Raw genomic sequence first — 25,094 nt, forward strand, 5'->3', positions numbered from 1 at the left:
AACATACCAGGGGGTACCAAAGAGCCTAGTATTAAAACAGCTATCATATCACACGATAGCAGATGGTCCAGGGATCATGCACAAACATATGATTTATTTACTATTTTGGTATCTTAAGGTCACATGTTGTTTACCTGCTGTCTTTGGTAGGCAGAGAATGTTCTTTCCAGGTCTTCAAGGTCTAGAATTTTGAAGACTTTTGTATCATCAATTTCAGTCCATACTGTTCCTTCCAGTTTGTTCTAGAAACATCAAGTCAACAAGTCCTGTGGTTTATAGTTATACATAAAAAGAACAAGTATTTTTTTTAATGCTGCTATTCCAAATTTTTCATTCTATAAGGCCCTCAAAGTGAGCTGGCCTCATGTGTCATTATTTCACAAGTCTTATCACTTAATAGATGAACTGGTGAGAATCCTGAATCCCCACAATAAAATGAAATAATTTAGCGGTGGAGGCTGCTTCCCCTTCCATGATCTACACAATGAGCTGCTGCTGCTATCCACTGATGGATCAGTGGGAAAGGAAACACAAATGTCTTACCTCAGGCAGCTTAGACCAATTGAAGGATTTCAGGGCATTTGTGGGCTGAGGAATGTTTTTCTTCTTGAGTGCCAGACCCACTGGAGCACCAGGAGGTGGCATGATGCCCCCTAAGGGAGGAGGCCCTGGGGGAGGAGGAGGACCACCAGGAGGAAGGGGTGGGGGTGGGGGAGGAAGCATTCCACCTGGCAGGGGTGGGGGTGGTGGAGGGAGAAGTGACCCAAGCCCAGAGGAAGGAAAGGGACCCCCTGGGGCTCCAGGTGAGGGTCCTCCTGGGATGGAAGCACAGACGGCTCTCTGAAAAGAGAAAAACAGGAAAAGTGAAGATTAATGGGAGAAGAAAATTAACTGGATGATTCCGAGAATCTACAATTACTTTGCCTAAAGCATAGGTTACAGAGAAATCCACACTTCAGAGAATGTAGATTTGTGGGGCAGGCAAATCAAATCGTCTTTTCAGGGCCTTTATGGACTTGGTTTAGTCATCCCTCTGTATTTTGACACTAGAATGTTTGTCTGCCAAGCATTTATAGGTCTTTTGCTTCTTCCACCATCATATAGTTTGGTTTCCATGAAGTCAGTTTTCATGTTAACAGGTGAACTTAATCTGCTTGGATCTTAGCACAAACAAGGTTGGTGCTAAATACCCCTTGCCCAACCCCACTACACAACCACTGTTGCTGCCAAACCTACATGATGGCAGACAGAGCAGGTCATAAATACGGCAATCAACTGTGACATCTTGGATTTGTGTCTCACATCAGAAATTGTCTACTCTTAGGGATGAGGGAGTGAGGCCTTGACAGCAGACAGACAGTGTGGACAGAAGACACAATGAATGGCCCTCACCCTATTGAGCTCGTGGAGCTGTGCCGTGAGATCTGCCACCTGCTGCTTGACTTGCTTATGCTCAGTAGTCTCCTTTTCAAGTTTCTCTTTCATTTTATTTAAGGTCTGCATCATTTCTTCCTTCTCTTGAGTTTTGGCATCACATTCTCGCTCTTTCTTCTCCAATTTCTGTTGTAGCTCATTGTGCTCTACACAAGGAAACAAGTGGATATGGAAACAGGAGATGCTTCAAGGGTGAAATATTTTTCTCTATAAAGTAAATCAACTGAAGATGATGAGAGAGGTTGAGATTCTTCATTACGGGGAAGGATCATGCATTACTGCTGTCCACTAAAGGGCTAAACAGTGCTCATGCTGGGAAGGGACTTCAGATGAACAACTTCATTAATTATATCCTATAAAGACCAAAGACGGAACCCTCTAAGGCATAGTTCAGAAAGTGAAACAAAAGTTTGAGCAACTATCCATGTAGGAAAATGGTGACTGTTTGGTAAGGTAATTTAGAACACTTTCTTATAAATGGACAATTTACTCCACTAAGGAAAATGGGAATTAACAGAACCTCTTCTCATACATTCGAAATGGGATGGAGAGAAGTCCAGTTTGGCTTGTGTCCACAATTAGAAGGGCTGAAAGGGGAGGTCTCATGCTGTGAGGAAGCTCTGCTGGCAGATCCAACATGCATCCCAATACTGAATCATGTTTTCAGTTACCCTTGGAAAGCTATCTTAAGTATTTCATGCTTCCAGCGAGCAATTATTAACAATTGTGGAAGCAAATCTCTTATATTAAATATCTTAAGAGCAGTAATGTGGATGAGCATGAGAATCAGAGTAATATGGGAGAAAAATATTAGTTCTCAGTTGTGTTTTTAATGACTTCTCCAGTCCTGCTATAGGGAATAGGGCATCCAACTTAGCAATTTAGTCACTGTGTCAACGAATATAAGCTTGCTGACAGGAGTGATGAGCTTTGGAAACAGAAACAATGATGTAGATTTTTAATTCAAATATGTGACCCCAATTCCTATTTTTTATATTAATAAATTCACTAGAGATATAACCCACTGGGTCTGAGCTATACAGAGCTGGTCTCTATTTCTGAATTTGTTAACATACTTAAATTCTTTGTCTCTGACCTCTCTTCTGTGTTCACCCTACTCTCACCCCAAATTAGGATTTCTAGGAGGAGTCTGAGCAATTAGCTTTTGGGTTTTTTAACCAGGCTTGGAGTTAAGGTAACTTCTATCTCACTTCTATCATTTTGTGGATGCCTCTCTGATATCTACAGATCTATATTGAAGAACTATTCTATTGCATTCCATTTTGCTGCTTCTTCTGTTTTTCATTTTTTGGTCTGAGGCTCAAACATGGTATCTGATGCTTTTGCTGATGCTCCACCACCTGAGCCAGGCCTCCAACCCCTATTTTGCTTCTTTTATATCCATTCAATTCCTTATGCAAAATTAAAAAATGAGGAATGGGGGAGAATGAAAGGGGCTAAGAGAATAATAGAGGTGTGCATCTATGGAATTATCACAATAAAACTCCCTGAAGAAAGCACACAGGTCACTTAGCGTTACACATATTTACCTAGCTATGTCTCAGAATCATCTAAGAAGGCTTAACCAGCTCCTCCCAGAAATACACTCAAAAGAATCTATTCTATAGGGTCTGGGCAGAGCTTAGGAAACTGATTTGCAAACACTCCTTATGCAATCCAGATGTAGTGCCAGGTTTGGAAAGCTCTAGCCTAAACACTCTCCATACATGACAACCATTCATTACCAGCCATTCACTAAGCGTTTACTGAATACTTCCTAGGAGTGATATACTCCAAAGAGAATTACCCCACAACTATTCTACAGTTTTCATGTCCACAGAAGCTGTTTCCTCACAGCCTCCACCTGCTGACTATTTAGCCAAAATGTGCTCTCTCAAATGTAACCATTGAAATGTCCAAAGAAGAATTCACTTTATCTACAGTTTCTCTTTATACCATGCTCATGACTTCACTTCCAACAATTCTGTCCCTCCCATCAGCCTAGAGATTTTATTCTATACTACATCACTCACCAGAACGCTGTTAAAGTTATTTTTAATAAGTGTATAACTCATCCGTGTTCGTGCCATGCTAGTATTATTCTACTTGTTTTTGACTCCAAACCTGATGTCCCACATATCCTCCTCAACATGCACACTTGAGTCTCCATGCTGTAGAATGTAGTGCTAAAACACTGACCATTTTCTCCTTAATCTCCTTCCTCCAAGTTTTAGCTAAGGTATCTATTCTTTCCATTGTAGTCTCTGGAATTTATTTATCAAAATACACATTTAGCCTCACTTATATCAAAGGAACATGGATATATATGAGGGGCTTGCAATAGATTAATATTTCACATTGGTAATTTTCCCATGTAAGGCCCTTCTTTTCTCTCCATGGCAATGGACAAATGAGTGAAAAGGAAATGATTACACCTTTCTATGTTTAAATACTGAGATGAGGATGAGTGTTACTGTATTTCAGTTCACAAGTGTGGTAAGAAAATGTTGGCAGGGAATATGAGTGTCCTCACAGAGAGGCCAACTTAAGGTGCTAATATTCTGGAGGAGAAAGAAGGCTATACACTTCTGTGACTGGCTGGTACCACAAGGAACATCAATGTCTGTCACGGATATTGAGTGATAATATCAAAGACACATTCAAATATTGACTAATTGCTGGCCTGTTAATGTTTAACAACATCTATCTCTACAATGGTCACTGATTTTCTGCATGGTTTCTCTTTTTTTATGACTGGTGCTAAATTAAGGTCAGGAATAAAACTGGACTGGCATAAACCAAATAGCTTGCTCTACTCTTAAAATTTTGGTAAGCCCTGGAATCCTTTGTTCTATTTCTTAAGACCTAGTGTGATTTAAAGTTATGGTGCATAAGAAGAGTTCAGCTGCTTAGTATTGTAAAACCTTGGAATTAATGAATACTGAACAGCAAATGTTACAAGTTTTTTAAAAAAATTATTGTAATAAAAGGATTAAATAATTGGGACTTAGAATGACAAACTAAAATAGCTTAATTTTTTAAAAGCCAGTGAAAAATGTCTACAACGCATGGAAAAAGAAAGGCTGCTTGATGTTCATAAGTCAACAAGAAACACCGGTGCAAATTTCCAAGAGGTACAAAGAGCAGGACCATTCAATAACCAATCACAAAGTGTCTTCTCTTGTCAGCACTTGATCATTTACCTTTTCTCATTTTTTCTGCTTGTTCTTTCCATTGCTTAACTTCGTTTTCATTAACCAACCTATAAAACAGTAAAAGGAGATCTCATTACAAAATCCAACAACCATGAAAAGCCCACTGCTAGATGCATGCTTGAAGCCTGTTTAAACCGGTGTTACTTAGATATATTGCATGTGCTTTTATAGAAACTCATATATGTCCAGTCGAACATGTCAGTTCTTCCAGATGTTACTTTGAAGTAGTATAAAATATCTTACATGATCATTTTTCATAGGTAATGAAAAAAGAAGAGACTTACATTCGTACAACATTCTTAATATTAAAGTTCTCCAAGGGTGTAGAGTCAGGGTCTTGTCCTTTGTCATTTTGGATAACTATTTGCTGCACGATTCTATCCAGCAGTAGCCAGTACTGAACAGTGTTCCCGCTCCTCTTATCTAAAAAGAAAAGGAATGGCAGAAAAAAGAATCTTCAAGTTCTTTGCAAACTAGGATGAATGTTTTTTTCAACAGTAGTCACCCTTGAAAGCCACAGAACCCAAGAAATGTTTGTCATCTGTACCAATCCAAATGCACTTGAATTTTGACACATGATGATCACTTTTTTGTTTGAGAGGCATTTTGTCAGCTCTTTCTAAGTGCATTGTAAGTCATGTGTTTATTTTTCAAATCAAAGTGAATTAGCTGAGACTTGGGATCCATGATGTGAATCCAATCTAGTCATGCCGTTCCAAAGACAGAGCTGTTCCAAAGACAGAGCCCTTCGGAACAATGTTCAAACACTCAGCCACACCTGTGTAGGGCACACTCACAAGGCATCTGGAGGCAGTGGTGCAGGATGGACATAAAGTGAGGGTAAGCTTCACTGTGAGTCAGCCTCTTCCTGGTCAGCTCAAACATCTGAGTTGCGCTTTTTGTGTCTATGTGAACCTATTTTACAGAAAACACAAATCTAAGTCCAACATCCAAGTTCCTAAATTCCCCAATGGAAGGAGGGGAAATCCAAGGCAAACAGAAACTAATCCTGCCACTTAGGTAACAAAACAGAACTTTGACTTCACTCATGGGTTACATTGGTCCATGTCAATTCTATAACATACATTTCCAGAGGAAAATCTATGAGCTAATGCATCAAGTCAGAATAATTGTGAGAATACATACCAGTTCAAATCTTTTAGCAAATTCTAGTTCATCTTCATTTCGGAGCATTTCAAAAAAATCTAAATGTCTAAAAGGTAATTGAAGAAAAGTTACCAAAAGCAAATTATCCTCCAAACAAAATACATGAGATTTGGGACATTAACATGGACTTTCTTGACTATTTAGAGATAGCTCTAAAAGAAACCAGGTAATGAAATCAAACGCCTTGTTTAACTATCTTCTTTCTAAAGAAAAAAAAATACCATCTGTGTTAACAAGCCCATATAACCACACTTGACTTGCAATTCCATTAAAGATCATGAAAGAAATGACCATGTCATTCATTTATTCATTCAAATGCTTATTAACCACCTACCATGCATGCATTCTACAGTCTAGGGATGATACAGTTCTATGAAGTCAAGTGTAACAGGGTAAAGGGAAGGAGAGTGAATCTCATAGTAATTGGAACAGCCTCTCTGCAGGGAATAAGGACACAAGTAATCTGGACATCTGTGAAAGATTGTTTGATGTTGAGGAAATAGTAAGTGCCTAGGCTTGTAGGTCCCAAAACAGAAGACCATGCTGAGTTCGTGAATGAGGGAGAAGGGTGGTAGGGGGACATAGACAGGCCTAACGCCAAACCATGTTAAGTTTTCTATACAACACTTTGTTTCCTTCATCAGCAAAGTTCTTACAATAAGAACATAATTAGCTGAATTAACATGCTGCTGTTAGCTCTTTAGGTTATAGATATGTTAAGGCTGACATGTGATATGGTATGCACTACACAAATGGAAAAACAGCACAGACTATCTCAAATTGATAGCAATCTTACTTACCTATCTAATGTTGAATTTTCATGTTCCCGTAATTTGTCTATAACAGGTTGGATTCCTAACATTAGAAATTCATAGCGAAGATGAAGTCTAAAGTCCAAACTCTCCTGAAAATGAAAGGATAATAAAAGATGTATTCATATTTTTCATTTCTCCTTCCACCCCCCTCTCTTTTTGTGGTGGTGGGAACTGAACCCAGGGCTTCATGAATGCTAGACATGCTAGACATATCCCTAACTTTTTTGTTTTTGAGATAGAATCTCACTAACATTGACTAAGCTACCCTTGAACTCACTACTCTTCTTGGTTCTACCTCTCCAGTAGTTGGATTATAGGCAGGGACCACTAGGCCCATGTTAAAAGTATTTTTAATGACACATTTTTTGAAACTAGTTTTCTTACCACTCCTGCGCCTTGGCTTAGCACTGCATTGATGAAGGACATGATGGCAGTCTTGAGACTCACTTCATCTCGGTATCGTCCAGTGCTTTTGTCCAAGTCATTAATTAATGTCTGTCAGAGAAACAAATATAAAAACAAAGGACAAATCAGGACTAATCTTTTTTTTTTTTTTTTTTGGCCAGTCCTGGGGCTTGAACTCAGGGCCTGGGCACTGTCCCTGAGCTTCTTTTGCTCAAGGCTAGCACTCTACCACTTTAGCCACAGTGCCACTTCTGCCTTTTTCCATTTATGTGGTACTGAGGAATCGAACCCAGGGCTTTGTGCATACTAGGCAAGCACTCTACCACTAAGCCACATCCCCAGCCCATAATAACTAATCTTACATTCATCTTACATTTTTATAATCGGAAATTAACTTTTAAAATCTTGTGATTAGGTAAAAATTATATTGATCCATGGAAAGTCACCTTTTTTCTTTTTATTAGTACTAAAAATCTCTATTTTTAAGGTTCTTACATCATTTTATATGCATGTTTATATACACATGTATACAAAATATAAAAGATTTTTGCTTTGTTTCTTCTGCTTACTTGTTACATTTGAGCAAAAATATAGTGGCATCATCTCAGTATTCACACTGATCCTAACTCAAGAATGGCAACCTGTAAAATTTTCAGGGAACACTCCATTTAGTGAATTCTACAGACATTCTATATAACATACAAGATGCAGGACTACATTTGTGAGCTTGTAAATCTAAGGCCCTGCATTGACCAATTATAGAAAGCATATTCTATTTTTAAAAATTTATTGATTTTTCCTTTGCCAGTTCTGGGGTTTGAATTGAGGACCTGGGTGCTGTCCCTGATTTTTTTTTGTGCTCAAGGCTAGTGTTCTACTATTTGAACCACAGTTCCACTTCCAGCTTTTTGGGTAGTTAATTGTAGATAAGAATCTCCTGGACTCTCCTGTCGATGCTGGCCTTGAAATGAACGCTCAGATCTTCTCAGCCTTTGGAGCAGCCAGCATTACAGGTGTGAGATACCAGCTCCAAGCTCCTATTTTCTGGTTTTTATACTTAAGAGCAAGGGAATGTTGGAAGTCACAGTGTGAGTTAATCACCACAGGAAGAAATCTCAAGTGATATGCTGGAAATGGCACCTGCTTATCCCATGTCAAGGGTGGGGTGAGTAAAGAAGGTGAGGGAGTGCCCACCTGGAATCGAGTTCTCTCACTGGCGTATTTCTGGTAGTGCAGCATGGCCTGCAGAACTTTCTTGTGGCCCCCGGGAACCAGGCACACGGCGCCCAAGATTTCCAGCACGGCCACCTTCGTTTTAATGTTCTCTGTGCTCAGACTCTGAGCAATTACATTAATACTCTCAGAATGAGCCAGGACATGAGCCCGGCCTTGAGAGTTGTTCATTAGTGCCTTTATACAACCAATAAGAGAGGTATGTATTCGAGACTCAGAGGTCTCATAGTCCATAGTCTTCAGAAAGTTAAGAATACATGACAGGCCATCCAAGTCGATGAATCTGGTTACAAACCTGTCAAGAAGAGAAATGCATCCAATTTAGAAAAGTCTGAAGGGCAAGAGAAGGGAAGACTTAGTTCCTGAAGTACAAGGCTTACACTGACGAAGTCTTTACGGTCATTGACTCGTCCATGACACAGACCTAATGGTCAGTACTATAAAGAAATCTCCACTTGAGATAAACATCTCAACTGATACAACCAACTGATATTAACAGGTCATATATTCATAAAGGCCAGGAATAAGAAGACATTCAAAATACTTATCTTAGGGCAAAGTCATCTGCCAGTGTGAGTTACAGTAGTACCCAGTTCCTATGTACTTCTGTGTTAGCCACTGACCCTTGCCCCCATCAAGAGAAGTCAAAGAGCATCCTTCAACTTTAGGATTTGTTCATAAAATGATTATCCAAGGTTTCACAGTGAAACCCTTCTTTTTTTAAATGGTGTGTTAATGGAATCCCAATATACAAAAGACAAAAGCAATACTTTATTACTCTAGTTTTTGTTAATATTTATAATGCTTATCATAAAGTCACTGAGATTCATGAACAATGCGCACGTGCATGTCAAAACCTATGTAGAGATGATATGAGCTGTCTGACTAAGCCAGTGACTGCCAAATTTATTTTCTATTGATCATTAGCATTTGAGTGTAGAACACACTATAAAACACAGTTCTAATTAGCATAAGCTAAAAGTACTCTTTCAACTGTACTATATTTTTTGATAATTCAATAGATTTTTCCTTAACTATTTATTTATTTAATCTGTTGTGCGGCTTGAACTCGGGACCTTAGGCACTGTCCCTGAGCTCTTTTGCTCAAGGCTAGTGCTCTATCACTTGAAGGAACAGCTCCACTTGTGTTTTTTGAGTGGTTAATTGGTGATAAGAGTCTCACAGGGACTTTTCTGCCCTGGGTTGGCTTTGAACCACAATCTTCAGTCCTCAGCTCTGAGTAGTAAAGATTATAGGCAACTTTCAATCAAAGAATCATTATTATTAATCATTATTATTGGGTTATTCTACTTAATCATAAGATTCAGATTTATCCAAACTCATTGAACCAACTGGCATAAGTCATAGCACCTGCACTAATAAACTGTGCCTGTGAGAAACTGAACACCTCACCAAATCCTGGAGGGCCCAAAGAAAACTGAACTGGAGGAGACACATTATGGAAGCTGGTAACTAGAGAGGAGTCACTGTTGCCTAAAAAAGACTGTCCTTTCCTTTTTTTAAAAAAAAAATTGCCCTTTTATTTTTAATAAATCTTATTGACATACAATCCAATTGTGATGAAATTCATCATTTTAATGCGTATTCAATCAGTGGTCAAGCTATTTAATCGATTATGTGACTATGCCACTTTTTATCCATTCATCATTGGATGGACATGGGTTATTTCTACTTTTTCAACTGTTTTGGAACAATGCTGAGATGAACATTTGTACACAAGTTTCTTTGAGTGGCATGTCATCAATATAATATCCTTGGGTAAGTTTATTCCTTGGCTATATAACTAGGAGTAAACTGTTGGTAGGCCACAAGACAATACTATGTTTAACATAGTATTGAGAAGCTGCCCAAATATTTTTCGAAATGATGGCACCATTTTCCATTCCTAAGAACAATGCACAAGGATCTCAATGTGTCCACGGTCTTGCTGTCTCTCATGCTGGTTATCCTAGTGGCTGCCAGCATGTCTTAGTTGAAGATAATCAATACATTAGGTGTTTAATGACCAAAAGTAGCTTATTCATGGCTCAGCTGCATGTTTTAAACTGAAAACTTCTGGGGAAGGTTTGACAATGACAGAAAAAAAAAAGAAGAAGAAAAAAAAAGTATAGAAGAAAAAGAAAGATGCTACCCAGGGAGAAATTACCTCATTGGCTTTGTTCTTAGTGCTGTTTTTAGACTCTCTATAGTTTTACTTCTTTCTTCTTCTTCTTCTTTTTCTAGAGCCAGCAGAGATTTTCTCTATACAAAGAAAACAGAAGTTTTATGTCTTTAAATTCTTTTTTTAGCCGTGCAGAGATTTGAATTCAGGCAGGGCTGTTGAGGTTGGAGCCAGCTCTTCAGCCCCTTTATGCATTAGTTATTTTCCAGATACGGTTTCACATTTTTGCCCAGGGTTGTCTTCAGTCATGGTATGTAGCAACATGCCTGACCTCTACTTCAAGTTCTATTTTTAAATTATTGAATAAGGCAAGCCCACAGATTGCATGCTATTTTAACTTTTAATAGAAATAATCAATAAACCTATGGGATTAAGATTTACTAAAAGTAAAAACATAAAGCAATATCATCAAGAATTCTATAAAATTATTTGTCTCTAAGCCAAGCCTTTCAAATTTTAAATACTAGGAAGTGTCTAGAAATTTTAGTTGAGATTATGTTGCTAAAATTTTCGTATAACTATTCTATTACTAGACCTTGATGTAGATATTACTATCTACATTTAATGTGAGTTGAGAAAAACATTCTGACAAATGAACACTATCAAAGAAAAACAGCAGCAATTTTCCCACACTATTTCTCTCATTTCTCAGTTAAAAAGTATAATTGAGATCAAAGGGATTACATTATATCAAATTATGTTTTAAGAGGAACACTTAAATTGGTCCTGATACTAAGAGGGATACTTCTTTCAGAAGTGATTCGACATGATTTAGAAATCATGGAACATGCTGAGTATGTGTATGCGTGCGTATGTGTGTGTTATGTGTGGGTTTTTCTTACCCAGGAAGAAGCTAGAGCAGTGCTTCTCAAGACTTTAATGTGGATATGAAAAACAGCTGGGGATCTTGTTAAAATGAAGGCTCTGGTATGGTGAGTCTGAGATGAGGCCAGAGACACTGCATCAAAATCTCCCAGGTAATAGGCTGCTGCAGGAACAAGGCTCTAAGTAAGCACATTTCCACTGATCATAAAAATAATGTAACATAGGGCTGGGAAGGTGGCTCAGAGGTAGAGAGCTTGCCTTGCATGCCTGAGGCCCTGGGTTCGATTCCTCAGCACCACATAAGCAAAAAGAAAAAAGCTGGAAGTGGTGCTGTGGCTCAAGTGGTACAACGCTAGCCTTGAGCTGAAAGGTTGAGGGACAGTGCCCAGGCCCAGAGTTCAGGCCCCATGACCGGACCCCCCCCAAAAATAATGTAATATAAAGTTATGAATGTAATACAGTCTTTTCACCCATCTCACTCCATGATCACCTCGTTGTACTAAAGTGTTCCCAGTCTTATATCAGGAGCCTATATCCTTGGAGCTAATGGTCCTTTCTTTTATCATATTCTAAGTCATGCTTGTTTACTCTCCTTCAGTTTATTAGCTATCCAGTCTGGTTTTAAGACATGGGTGGAAAACAGACAGTGGTGACTACATTGGGTGGGGGGGCTGGGGGAGGCTGGGAAGGGATGGGAAGGGGAAACAAAGGAGGAGGCTACAATGCTTGATAAGAAATGTACTCATTATCTTGCCCATGTAATTGTAACCCCTCTGTACAGTATTTTCACAATAAAAAAAAAAAAAAAAGGAAGAAAAGCTAGATTCTTAAACATCAGCTTCTATGGTCAAGTTTCTCCCTTTGTTTCAAAACCACAATGATCAAAAGAAGGTTTTCTTTAAATAACATCAGCATGAAGTAATTAAATGTTAATTAAAACTTATATATAACTTCATAATGCAAGGCAAGGCCCAAAGCAAATGAATGCATCAGTAGGATCACGTAGAGCAACCAAAATAAAAACCAGTAGTCTTTTTTTTTTTTTTTTTTTACCAAACTTGTTTTTGTTTCTTCTAAAGCTGTCTCTCTTGCTGGTGATGTGTCTAGACAGCTGTCACCCGAGGACAGTAGGGGAAGAGGCTGTGTAGGCTGTGTGCAGAAATAGTTACTAATTCCTCCACAATGCTGAGATTCATCCTCTGGAAAATTCAGCACAACTCCAGCCAGTGATGTCTAATTTCCAATGGCACAGCTGAACATAGGCGTTTTAACCAATCACATTGAATCTGTAGTACAGGATCAGGCCTTTCATAAACATCACTCTTTGTTCCTAGGCTTAATCTTACATAATAATCCCTAAATTAAAGATTACATTTTTTAATTTACTGTGGGTCACTAACAGACATAGGGGTATTTATCCTTGTAGCAATCCTAGAGATGACAGAATATCTGAATAATAGCAGAGTATATTAAGTCCCATACTTAATGAATCTCATGGGAGATTCATGAAATGCCACAAAAAAAATTGAATCCAAACTTCCTTATCTAATATAAGGACCATTACCTTTCCACTCAAAATAGAAGAGACCATGACCTTGTCTGTATGTGATATGATTAGATGTGGAGCTAAAATTGCATTTATTGCTTGAAGAAAACTGAGAATATGTAGGGTAGATCAACCTAAAATCAAATAATTTACATAAGGTCTCAAGTTTTCAAGTTCTAAAACCTAAGAAGAAGTAGGGAGAAATGCCTACATTTCTGAAGATAATCTCTATGCCAAGCAAGTAGTATGTACCTTGGCATATACAGAACAGGCCTTTTGAAGACAACTCTTGCATGTTCATATGAGAAGTGGGTAAAAGATGAAACACAAACCATCAGAGGGTCTTCTAGTCAAAGCCACTAAAGGTATACACTGGAACATGAATGGGGCACAGAAATCACTCCTGGCTACCTGAACTAAACTCCCATTTGAAACATTTCCTTGGTGTGAAATGGATAAGCCAGGCCATTAAACACACTGAATAAAGTTCACCTCACACCCTCTCCTTGAGAAAGCACAGAAATGCTGTGATAGTGAAGCTGTTAGACTGCCCTCTATCATTATAGTGTCTTTCACCCTCTAAAAGCCAACAGATCACTCAGGGGTCCTTTCAGGAACAAAGAATTCTTGTTATGAGGCTTGCATAAAGTAACAACATTTGCTCCACAAACGACTGGCTTCACAGACCAGTAAGAGCAATGCTTCTGGCCTGTTTATCAGACTCTTGAGGCATTAAAGGAAACAGATGCCTGCCTTCCCTCAGAACAACCCATGGCGTCAGCTTGTGGGGAGAGGAATAGGGTTGCTAGGCCTCTTTCATGTGCGAAGGGCTTGTAAAAACCAAGTGACTGAGAGGCAAATTGGAAGTGGGCTTTGGCTCTGATGGACAGGTTTAAACTTTGTAATTAGATGACCACTTTCTAATTAGCTGGCCTTGGGCAAAGCAACCTTTTTAAAATAAATAAATAGCACCTTCAGCTTTGGTGTTGGTAAGGATTTGAAACAACATGTAAACTGCCCATTGTACTACCTGTCACATGAGGCACACTCAGTAAGAAGAAACTGACAGTAACAGAGCCTCTTCAATAATTTCTTTTCTTTTTTTTTTGTTCGGTAGTGGGGCTTGAACTCTGGGCTTGGGCGCTGTCCTTCAGCTCTTCAGCTCAAGTCAAGCACGCTGCTGCTTGAGCCACAACACCACTTCCAGTTTTCTAGTGGTTTATTGGAGATAAGAGTCTCACAGAGTTTCCTACCCGGGCTGGCTTTGAACATCCATCCTCAGATCTCAGCCTCCTGAATAGCTAGGATTACAGGCTTGAGCCACCAGCTCACGGCCTAACAATTAGCCAACAATATTTTTGTTGTTGTTTTTGTCTTTTGTTGGTGTGGGGGGTGGAGGGGGGGGTCTTGAACTCTGGGTTGGGGCCAGTCCCCATGCTCTTCAGCTCAAGGTGAGCGCACTACCACTTGAGCCACAGCACCACTTCCTTCAACAATTTCTTAAAGAGCATCAAAGAGCCTAGCTGCTGGGCCAGGAAAGGATCTTAAAGAACTGAACACCTTTCCCTTCCCTAGGGACAAAGTGTCAGGGGTTTCTGCTATGTGCTGAGGGGAATTCTCTCCAGTGTAGATGTCAGTGAGATTAGCCAGAAATGTGTGCGAAGGTGGTAAGAAAAACAGAAAACCTGAAAAGGTTTCTGGTGGCATCAGGTATCCTTGGTCTCTTTATAAGTAAACAGGGGTTCTGAGGCCTGTCTAATTCACAGTTAATGTTCTTTATCTTTGACCCTGAAAGATATCAACTCAGTCCTAAAAAAAGAGCATTAGGAGGTTTTGTTAGGTGTTTGACACATAAAGGACAGCAAAAATCATACAATTTAACAGCACTGGATGGGCTGGAGAAGGATTTTAGATTAGGAGCCAAAGATAATTAAAATGTAGAACATTCAAGAATGTATCAGAGTTGTCTAGCCAGTAGAAGGGAGGATCTTGAAGAAGGGCCACAATGGCATATCACAGATCCTGTATGTCAGGAATGAGCCAAGTCCATTCCAGATAAGGTAGAGATTAAGGCACTAAAAGACAAATTAATATAAGTATTCTAATATTTGAAGAAAGAAAAACCCATAATACATTGGACTTCTCTGTTTGTAACAGGGAATTTAACAAAGAAACTTCTCGTTAGACATCAAACAAGGCTGACTTAATTACCAAAATAGGCAGTGTACCTGACAATTCTTTTATTACTAATAGGAATACAAATTCACAAAATAGCTCTGACTACAAGAAATGTTAAATGGCTCCAACTTATTATTGTGTGGGTATATACACAGAAAAATCTTTGGTGATCCTCACAAATCTTACATTCATATAAATGCTGAGATCATCCTTTTTTCATCCTCGGCATTGTGTATGCTATATTGAATAAATAAAGTTTGGTGGTTGTTTTCTGTCCTTTTATTGTTTTTAGACTAAAAATCCTTGAGGCAAAAGCTCACACAATTTCTGCTATAATTTATATAGCCCTCTTCATGTTTGCCTAGCTGCATAACAGCAGAAGAAGTATCTTCAAGGAAAATTATAGAAGTTACAAAAAGTCAAGGCATCTCAGAGTTTAGCAAAAGTGTCAATGAGTTACATGGTCTAATATGTTTTTAATTTTCAGTGCTAGCAAAATACTAGACAATTCAAAATATTTGCTTTAAGTGGTAAAAAGTTTAATTTTCGCTAAGAATTCTGGAAAAGGCATGAGAGAGAGAGAGAGAGAGAGAGAGAGAGAGAGAGAGAGAGAGAGAGAGAGAGAGAGAGAGAGAGAAAGAAGTACTATGGAAGCATCTGCTTGACTTGAATGTTAAAAACTCAAAGTTGAATATAACAGATTGGCTCTTACATCATGAGTCTGGTCCACTAAAGCAAAGATTTGGTAGCTTTCTTTTTTTCTTTTTTTAAATCAACACTAACAGGATTTAAGCTTCTTCTTCTTGCTGTGAATTTCAATTGTGATCAATAGAGGTCCTGCTAACTGCTTGCAATGATAACATCATAGAGGTATCTTGTGATCAGGATTCACAGTTCAGAGAATACACTTTACATGTTAACTGAACCAAAAAGCCATCTACCAAAGTTTTGCCAAGGAGCTGTGGGCACTATTCTTATGCCTTTTCATTAAACCACTTACTTCCTCCATGGATCCCTTACCTATTTTAAGAAGAGAGAGCATTTTTGGCCTCTTATTTTAAAAATAAAAATCAATAAGCCAGCAAGAATCTAAGTTTCCAGTAATAGAGTGAATAGGACGAATATAATAAAAGAATAATTAAAATGTTAGTTAAAAATGGTTTAAACTATTTTTAAATGGTATTAACTTTTAGGATAGTGTTGCAGAACTCTAAATGACCAGTTATAGCAAGTTGATTACAAGCCAGGTTTCAGATTATGTTTCTTCTTACACCACTAAAGCCAATTATATCTTAGTTTGTATCAACTTTATTTTAAACATAGAAGAAATATCATTTGCCCTCTTATTTGCCCCTCTCTCAACACAGGGAGTGTTTGCAATAGGGCTTGGAAAGGTGGTATTTGGTTAAGTATTCCTTATTGTGCAACTGTGTTCTTTGTTACTGGATTTTAAACTGTATGTCATAGAATATAAATTATACCTACAGCAGCCATGGAATTGAGCTGATCAATGTAGAACTCAGGCCAACTTGTTGCTCCCTTGTTTTCTTCCTGGTCCTATAAGAGAAAGAAAAGGAAAAAAAAAAATGACACCTTGCCAAAGGTCCAGATGCAGCAGAATATCTGACTTTTGGAGCAGCCGGACAGTGGCCTGCATAAACCACTAGGAGACATTAAGAAGGAGATATTTATTTTTAAATGTTGGCTTTAAAATACTGGATCTTCCACTTAGCTAGGAGGGTCTCCCCCGGTCCAATCTCCACAGAACATGCTGAAGTCTCAGTTGTGAAAACTACCTCATGGTGTTGTTTTGTTTGTTTCATTTGTTTTTCCTGTAGAGATATAATGTTGAGAAGGACACAAGGCTATGTCACACTGCGGATGGTCGCTGCTGTACAAATCTAGATGGAATTCATGAGAGAAGGAAGCCTGTCTTAAAGCTGACATAGGATTCAGACTGTTAACCAGACTTTCTCAGTTTACTCAGACTCCGGAAGATAGTAAAAAATTTTGAAGTAGTATTTCATTTGATCTGGCCAAGACAAAGGAAGAATAAAACCATTCTGCTATTTTGCTTGGTTTTGGTAGAAAATGTAGTATATCTGAACTGAGGAATTGATACTGAAGAAATTCAGAAAAACATTCCTGACCCTATCTTGATTTCTATAAACCAGGGCATCTGTGGATGGAGATCCGTGTCAGCCTAAATTCAAACATAAGAAAGAAAGAAAAAAGAGGAAAGAAGAGAAAAAAAGAAATGGAGGAGAGGAGAGAGGGGAAAAGAGAGGGAGGAGAGATAGAGGGAGGGAGGGAGAAGGAAGGAAGGAAGGAAGGAAGGAAAGAAGGAAGGAAGGAAGGAAGGAAGGAAGGAAGGAAGGAAGGAAGGAAGGAAGGAAGGAAGGAAGGAAGGAAGGAAAGAAAGAAAAACCAGTTGGCTATAGTCCCTAATGCACCAAAGCACTGAGCTTATCAAAGATGGCTGCTGTAGTTAGGGATTTCTCTTCATTTTTTCACACCTATGTGGTTACTAGTCATTTCTGTGATCAAACAGGGCCCAAAAGCAAAGTTTCGGCTGCTGTCTAGCTTCATATTGGAGAAGATGCTGGATCATCGGCATACAGCTGCTGCAGCTCATAGGTGAATTCTCTTCATTGGTAGGAAATTGGATCTTTCAGTTTTATTTGTATATATCAACCAAACGCTCTAAGCAAAGCTTTCTAAGCATGTCTACCCCAATGCTATAAAAGAACTATAATTTCAAAACTATTTTTTAACTAGTCATGACAAGGGGCAAAATAACCTATCACTTATGAGGCCTTCAAAGCTGGCAGCAATGGACGTCTGAACTCAGGCAGTTGTGTGAATTTCATCTGGAGATGGTACGAGCCAGATGATGGGGACAAAGGTTACACAGCGGTGGCTTTGAAGTTGGACTGGATTACACTTCCATCATGTTAAAAAGTTTAGGAAATCTGATGAGTTCTTAGAACGGCCTTTGATTATAATTTAGCATGTTAATAAAATAGCTATGGTGGTAGTATAAATGCTGAACCCTGCTTTCCTCTTAAAAGGGAGCATTAAAATTAGCAAAATCCTGCTGTTACCAATGTATTTAACAAGCCAAAAACCCACAGTGATATTCAATGGTATTTGAACCTATAAAATGAAATAGAAGGTGCCAGATCTTTCTATTCTCCCCAAGCCAGGGCAAAATTCCAAAACAAACAAAATCAAGTCCCATGTCCAAGATCCTACAAGAGCCTGTCTGTTGAAAGCTTAATGTCCTGGTTACTGAACAGAGATCATTTGAGAAACTGAAGACTAGTACACAGAGAACAAACTTTACACTTTGGAAATGCTTTATGAATGCAAACAGATCAGGAATAGATACTTTCTAGTCAAAATAAGAGAAAGAAAACAACTTGAAAAAAATGTTCACATGCCTGGGCTGAGAAAATCAAACACATTGAAGCGTGTGAAAGCTTCTTGCTGTCCTAGTTGTTATCACTCCGTTACTAGGAGATAGGGGATACTCACAGTTCTTCATTTTGACAATAGCATCTCTAGCAGACCCTGTGCAGTCCTTAACCTCCCATACAGATGTGTGCTGTGCTAGCCAAGTCAAACTCACATCTTTGAGCCAACTCTTTTGCTTTTGTGTGGCTGCTAGAGTCTGCAATTCTGCAGAGGTACAGACCAGAAAGAAAGAAATGAACCACTGTGTGTGTGTTAGGGAGGGTGGGGTCCATGAAGAGCATAGGACACTGAAATATGCCAAAGGAGGGACACTTTCTTTAGATGCATAATCTTGCAGAGGGTAACTGGGTCATATGTATCAGAAGCCTCTATATTAGTCTTTGAGCCATCCATTCATCTATTTCAGTTCTAGTTCTTTGTCTTAGGGAAGCAAGTGGAAAAAGAATAACCAAGATTGTGTGAATATTTGAATTGTAATGGAAGCATCAGGTTTTACATAGCTTGGTCAAATATGGGTCAAATACCATGCTAAGAATCATACTCTTCTTTTAGTCTACCCTATGAGAAAGGTATTGCTATTATACCCGTTTTTTTGTTTTTGTTTTTTTGAAGAGCATATAAGCATATATGCTTTATAAGCATATAAAGCTTAGACAAATTGCTGATGGTCACACACTGTTGAAAATTCAGAGCCAATGGGACAGAATGAAGGTAACCTCTGTGCTAAGAGTAAAACTCCGTCATAATCACATGCAGTATGTATTAAGTGTGAAGCTGGCTTCCATTCTGAACCACTTCACTGTAAGAGAACTCAAACATGGCTAGTGGCCAAACATGAGTTCACCTTTTATAAACCCCTTTTGCTATTTTTGTTACATTCAACACTTTACCCCAGGTTACCTCTAATCTCCCCTCTATAGATTCTTTCTTTGGAAGCCTCTTTGCTCCTGTCTTTATACAGCCACACATAGACAGCAGTTAAAAAAGCTTTTGTTCTTGTTAAACACTTCAATCTAAAGGCTAGCCACATAGGGGTTTCACAAGAACACTTGAAAGTTAGCTGTTTGCACTGAGCAGTTCTGGACACTGGAATTGCAAACATATACCTCTGGCCCTATTTTTAGCTACTTTCTTCCAATTCTATTAGAACTTTTCTCTAAGCAAGAATATTGACTTTACTCTATACTTAAAAGATTTTTTCCCCCTCCTTAAGATAGATTATTAACAGTACTGGGTATATAGCTCAAAAGGTAGAATGCTGGACTGGGAAGGTGGCTCAGTGGTAGAGTGCTTGCCTCACATGCATGAGGCCCTGGGTTCAGATTCCTCAGCACCACATACACAGGAAAGGCCAGAAGTGGCGCTGTGGTTCAAGTGCTAGAGTGCTAGCCTAGTGCTGAAGAGCTGAGGGACAGTGCCCAGGCCCAGAGTTCAAGCCCCATGACTGACCAAAAAAAAAAAGAAGAAGAAAAAAGAAAAGAATGCTTTCCTAGTAAGCACAAGGTCTTGAGTTTAATCCCCAGTACTAGAAAAGGAAAAACATGAAAGATTGCTGGCAGCTATTGATGACACCTAGAAAAAAATATCTAATGGAGGTAAGAGATTGTTGGCAGTATTTAATGACATCTAGAATAGATTGTCTCTAGTAAAAGATATTATAGAAAAAGTTGTCTAGTGGTAATATAAATTTTAGCCTTCATGTTAAATGTTCTTTTTAGTTTGCCTATAGAATGGATATTCTGTAGTCTATATTAATATTCATATTAAAATCTAGTTTTGCTTCTTCTTGAAAATGTTATATTTATATTTATGAACATATCTTCTCAAGGTCTATCAGATAATTTTACTAAAATAAATATTTTGCTAATTAAATTCTCCACTGACTTTTAACTGTTAAGAAAATTTTCATATACCATTTCTTTTTAAAGAGATGGCATGGTGGAAAGATTACCTATTAGAGAATTCCAGAAGATAAAATTCCAGTATGTAGTTTTTGATCAATTAAGTTGACATAAGTTATATGTACCTTTGGGATCTTTTTTTCTCTCCAAAACAAAAGGGTTAGATCAGACTATTCTTTTTAACAAGCCTTAAGATTCTATGTAACTCCAACTGTGAGATGTCACAGGAAACACTATCACTACTGTACTTAGATGACTCAGTTTCTAAAATTATTATTTTTTATAAACTTACATTGTTCAGCGGTTCAGTTACAACATTATTCATTTTCAACAGTCATGCCAATAGTCTTTCAATTGTCATCCCAATATTCATTATCTTATTGTTTCTCTAATCCAGTTTTTCCTGTTTCCTTCGGAGGTTCACAGCCATCTATAACATAATATTCATGGACAAAACTTTCTGCTGGGTGAAATTTACCTCTGATACTTTGTCTCTGCTTCCCATTTTAACTTCTTTTTCCCTATTACCCAAAGTTAAGTGGGTGCCCTTACTAACAAAAGGAACTATGAACCAGGCACTGGTGGCTCATGCCTGTAATCCTACCTACACAGGAGGCTGAGATCTGAGGATTGTTATTCAAGGCCAGCCTGGGTAGGAAAATCCATGAGACTCTTATCTCCAATAAACAACCAGAAAACTGGAAGTGCAGTCTGTGGCTTAAGTGGTAGAGCACTTGGATTAAGCTGAAGAGCTCAGGGACAGCACCCAGGCCTGGAGTTCAAGCCCCTCAGAATAGAAACTTGGTTTTTAATTTTTGTGGTATTTTTTTTAACCATCCACAATAATTTAGAATAATTTAGTCTTTTGAACCTCACTTTACCTCCAAATGGCACATTTTTTCATTCTAAACCTCTTGTCAATGATCAGTAAAAATTCCCAAGAAATTCTCCTTTAAAAAATTACACAAAGGTGCATTTGCTTTTCCCAACACCACTTTGCTCATAAGGATCAGTTATGCATTGTTTCTTACTTTTCATTCATTCCCACTGGGACAAACATCACAATACTATCTTGTATTTTGATCTCTTGCTTTAGTGTCATCTCTATTACCTCAAATTGACCACATTCTGCTTTTCTCAAAATTAACAGACATTCACTGCAATTACCAGTCACTTACTAGCTATGTGACTTTTAGGTAAGTAATTACATAGTTACTTTGTGACTCAGTTTTAGTTTCCTCATCTATAAAACAGGTGCTTGCCTCACAGTATCACCATGAGAATTTTTAAGGACAAATCAACTAAGGAAAACACTGAAAACAGTACACAAAGAATATGCTGAATAAATGTGATCTACAATATTGATACTGTCTCCAGTTATAACTATTCTAAGTTTTTCTAACTGTAACTATAAAAATTTGTAGCAAATTTTGGCAACCATTGGTCATTTAAAATAGATATAGCCTTTGACCTTGTAAATCTATCTTTAGAAATGTAGCTCATAACTGTATATTCACAACTGAGCATATACATATCACAAATGTTTTTCACTGAAGCACTGTTTGATTTAGCAAATGATTTTTTAAAAGTGAAATAAATATGTGGACAGGGAAATGTTTAAATAAACTACCAGGTAGCAGTTACAAAAAATGCAGCAGGGTATGAAATAACATAAAAATAACCAAATATTGAGGGGAAAAGACTTAAGAATATTACTTCCCATCTGTAGGGAAGAATGTATGCACTCCATACACCAATTCTAGAAGTATATCTAACAAAACTTACTGGTGATCTCTAGGTAGCAGTAGAGAAAGGCTTGTTGATTATCAACCTCTATACAATTCAAACCTTTACCTTATCAAGAATACATACTATTTTCACAATTAAAATAGAATTAAGTTCTAAAGCATTACATATTCTATTAGGATAAAAGCTTTACATTTTCTGGTGTTCTGTGTAAGAGACAATGAGTTAAGACCCTGAATAGCACAGGCTGCTTCTGTCTTCTCTTCCAGGCACTCCTCCATTTCCCACACCAAATAACTAAATATATTTCTCTACTAATTGAATTCTCTCAGTGGATTTCTATTGCTAAAATATGCTCAAACTCCAATATCAGCTATTTAGGCATACAAACTGTTATTTGGGACAAGACTCATCTATCTAAGCCGTGGTAAAATTTTCTAAATTTCCACTCTAGCATATCTGGAAATTTGTATGACATATAATTTTGGGTAGCAGCTGAAGTCCTTCTTTCATATAAGGAGAACTTAAAACGCAATTATAAACTTAAAGGTTTCAAGAAAAAAATTAATTTCTTTAACAAAGTACTATAGAATCCTTTCTTAAAGGATCATTTCCCAGTAATAATATGGAAGTCCTGGTGGAGTTTGTATTCAGTTTAAGATGGTCTAAGGCCCAGAATAGGCTTTGTAAAAGGTCAATCAATTGTAAATAAGTGTTCTGTGGTTATTCACTAGACCACAAATCACAGATTAAAGCAACATTTACTTAGTCAACAAAAGCCATAAATCTCCATGTGTGCTGTCACACAGCACATGAGTTCTTAGATAATTTTGTCAGGACAGAAAGGCACATTCTTTCACTGACTGGCTAAAAAAAAACTTTGTGCAATGCATATAGTATCATAATTTCAAAAATAGTAGAAACATATTGAAGTTTAACCAAAGAAATTTCAACGGCAAAAGGGCATAATCCAAAGTAAATTTTATTCTGATACTTCCACTACAAGGGAAAACTAATTAATAACTAATGGAAACCTGCTGAGTTTGCAAAGAAAATGTTACTAGAAAATTTATCTTAGGTGGGCACTGGTGGCTCACAGCTATAATACTAGCTTTGCAGAAGGCTGTGATCTGGACAAGCATGGTTTGAAGTCAGCCCAGTCAGAAAAGTCCATGAGGCTTCATCTGCAATTAACCAGCAAAATGCTGGAGTAGAGGTGTGGCTCAAGCGGTAGAGCACCAGCTGTGAAAAAGAAACCTAAGGAGATCATGACGACCTGAGTTCAAGTGCCAGTACCAACACATAAGAAAAAAATACATTAAATTGCTATCATTATTCTGGATTCCATAGGTCCAGCCCTATATACTAATGAGTATGACAAAAGTTAAATAAATCCATTATATCCACAGCATTTTTTTTAAAAACCTCAAATGAATCAGGGGGAACAGATACCAATGCCATGAAAAGATATAGTGTGGGAAGCCTGGTTAGTAAATTCTGTTAATTTTCACATACTAAAAATGCTGCCAGAATTTTTATTATAAAGATACTGTACAGAGGGGTAACAGTTACATGAGTAAGATTAATGAGTACATTTCCTATCAAGCATTGTTACCCTCTCCTTTGTTTTTCCCCTCCCTCTCCCCCCCCCAAAGTTGTAAAGTTTGTTTTCAACATAGTATCTTGTACATCTCATTGTTACAATGGGTCAACTGGTATCTGTATTTCAGCATTTTGTTATTTCCCTTCCCCTTCCCAAATTAGAAAAACGTATATACAAGGTGTGGGGCACCACAATCAAATACAGCCATAGCAGGGGTTGTACCATGGGGGAAGAACATACAAGAGAAACAAACGAAAGTATAAAAAGAACAGCAAGAAAGATAAAACCTCTCGTGTCCCTATCTTGGGGTTCATTTCGCTTAGTATCATCTTATATGGTCATATGTACATATAGCTTTTGACCTTTTCTGCTTGTCCTAGACATATACTAGTTATTGCAAATAAGGGAAACCATGGGACCTATGTTTCTTTGGGCCTGGCTTACTTCACTTAATATAATTTTTTTCCAAGTCTTTCTATTTCCTAACAAATGGGGCAGTGTCATTCTTTCTGATGGAGCCATAGAATTCCATTATATAGATATAGATATCTCTATCAATCAATCTATCTATCTATCTATCTATCTATCTATCTATCTATCTATCTATCTATCTATCTATCTATCTATGTATCTATCACATTTTCTTGATCCATTCATCTACTAAGGGGCATCTGGGTTGGTTCCATTTCTTAACTATGGAACACACCCTTTCTTTAAAGGACCAGACAGGTAATATTTTAGACTACGCAGACCACAAAGCCTATTATCAAAATTCAACTCTTTTTGCATAATGTGAACACAGCCAGGAATGACATTTAAGTGAACAGGTATTGCCATGTTTCAATCATTTATCAGAACAGGTGACTGGCCAGATATAGCCTTCAAGCAGTAGTATATTAACCTGTGTGCTAATTTGAGCTTGGCTCAAATATACCACATTGGGGAATATGCCACAATCCTTGAGTGCTCACCAACTATATTTATGTTATTTCCTCTCTCTAAAGCTACTTTACCTCTTGCAATCCCAGCCATAAATTAGTATTGGCATCAAATGTTTAGAATATGTCTGATCTCAGCTTTTTTTTTCTAGAGAAATAGCTCATTGCTCCCTGAATATAGTCTAAAACTACTGTTAAAAAAAAAACAGTATGAACCCTTATCTCAAAACCCATGTATTTACTCCCAATTCTTTCTAGCTTGCTCTTTCATGGAGAAGAAAATCTGGGTTCCTGAAATTGTTTCTTTCATTTCTTTCAACACCTGCATTTAACCCTGAGCAGTAGGCAAGAATACTATTCTAAATCTGAAGCTTTCCCAAGGCAGGCATTTGGCTTCAGAAAAGAATTTCTATGCTGTTACAATTCTAG

General features: G+C 37.8%; 1 protein-coding gene across 2 annotated transcripts in view; it reads right to left on the reverse strand.

The window, feature by feature from the left end:
- Daam1 (dishevelled associated activator of morphogenesis 1) overlaps positions 1–25,094 on the reverse strand; it is a 169,260-nt gene that overhangs the window by 42,153 nt on the left and 102,013 nt on the right. For both annotated transcript variants that reach the window (XM_070032563.1, XM_070032554.1), the window contains exons 4-15: positions 16,486–16,557; positions 10,437–10,531; positions 8,231–8,564; positions 7,016–7,126; positions 6,617–6,720; positions 5,796–5,862; positions 5,447–5,564; positions 4,934–5,072; positions 4,638–4,696; positions 1,393–1,580; positions 544–840; positions 135–242 (exon numbers count right to left, since the gene is read on the reverse strand). In XM_070032563.1, the coding sequence (XP_069888664.1) occupies positions 135–242; positions 544–840; positions 1,393–1,580; positions 4,638–4,696; positions 4,934–5,072; positions 5,447–5,564; positions 5,796–5,862; positions 6,617–6,720; positions 7,016–7,126; positions 8,231–8,564; positions 10,437–10,531; positions 16,486–16,557 (1,692 nt within the window). The remainder of the gene's footprint in view (positions 1–134; positions 243–543; positions 841–1,392; positions 1,581–4,637; positions 4,697–4,933; positions 5,073–5,446; positions 5,565–5,795; positions 5,863–6,616; positions 6,721–7,015; positions 7,127–8,230; positions 8,565–10,436; positions 10,532–16,485; positions 16,558–25,094) is intronic.

This window comes from Dipodomys merriami, unplaced genomic scaffold, assembly GCF_024711535.1.
Source record: "Dipodomys merriami isolate MVZ:Mamm:240054 unplaced genomic scaffold, mDipMer1.0.p SCAF_1, whole genome shotgun sequence".
Classification (NCBI taxonomy): Eukaryota; Metazoa; Chordata; class Mammalia; order Rodentia; family Heteromyidae; genus Dipodomys; species Dipodomys merriami.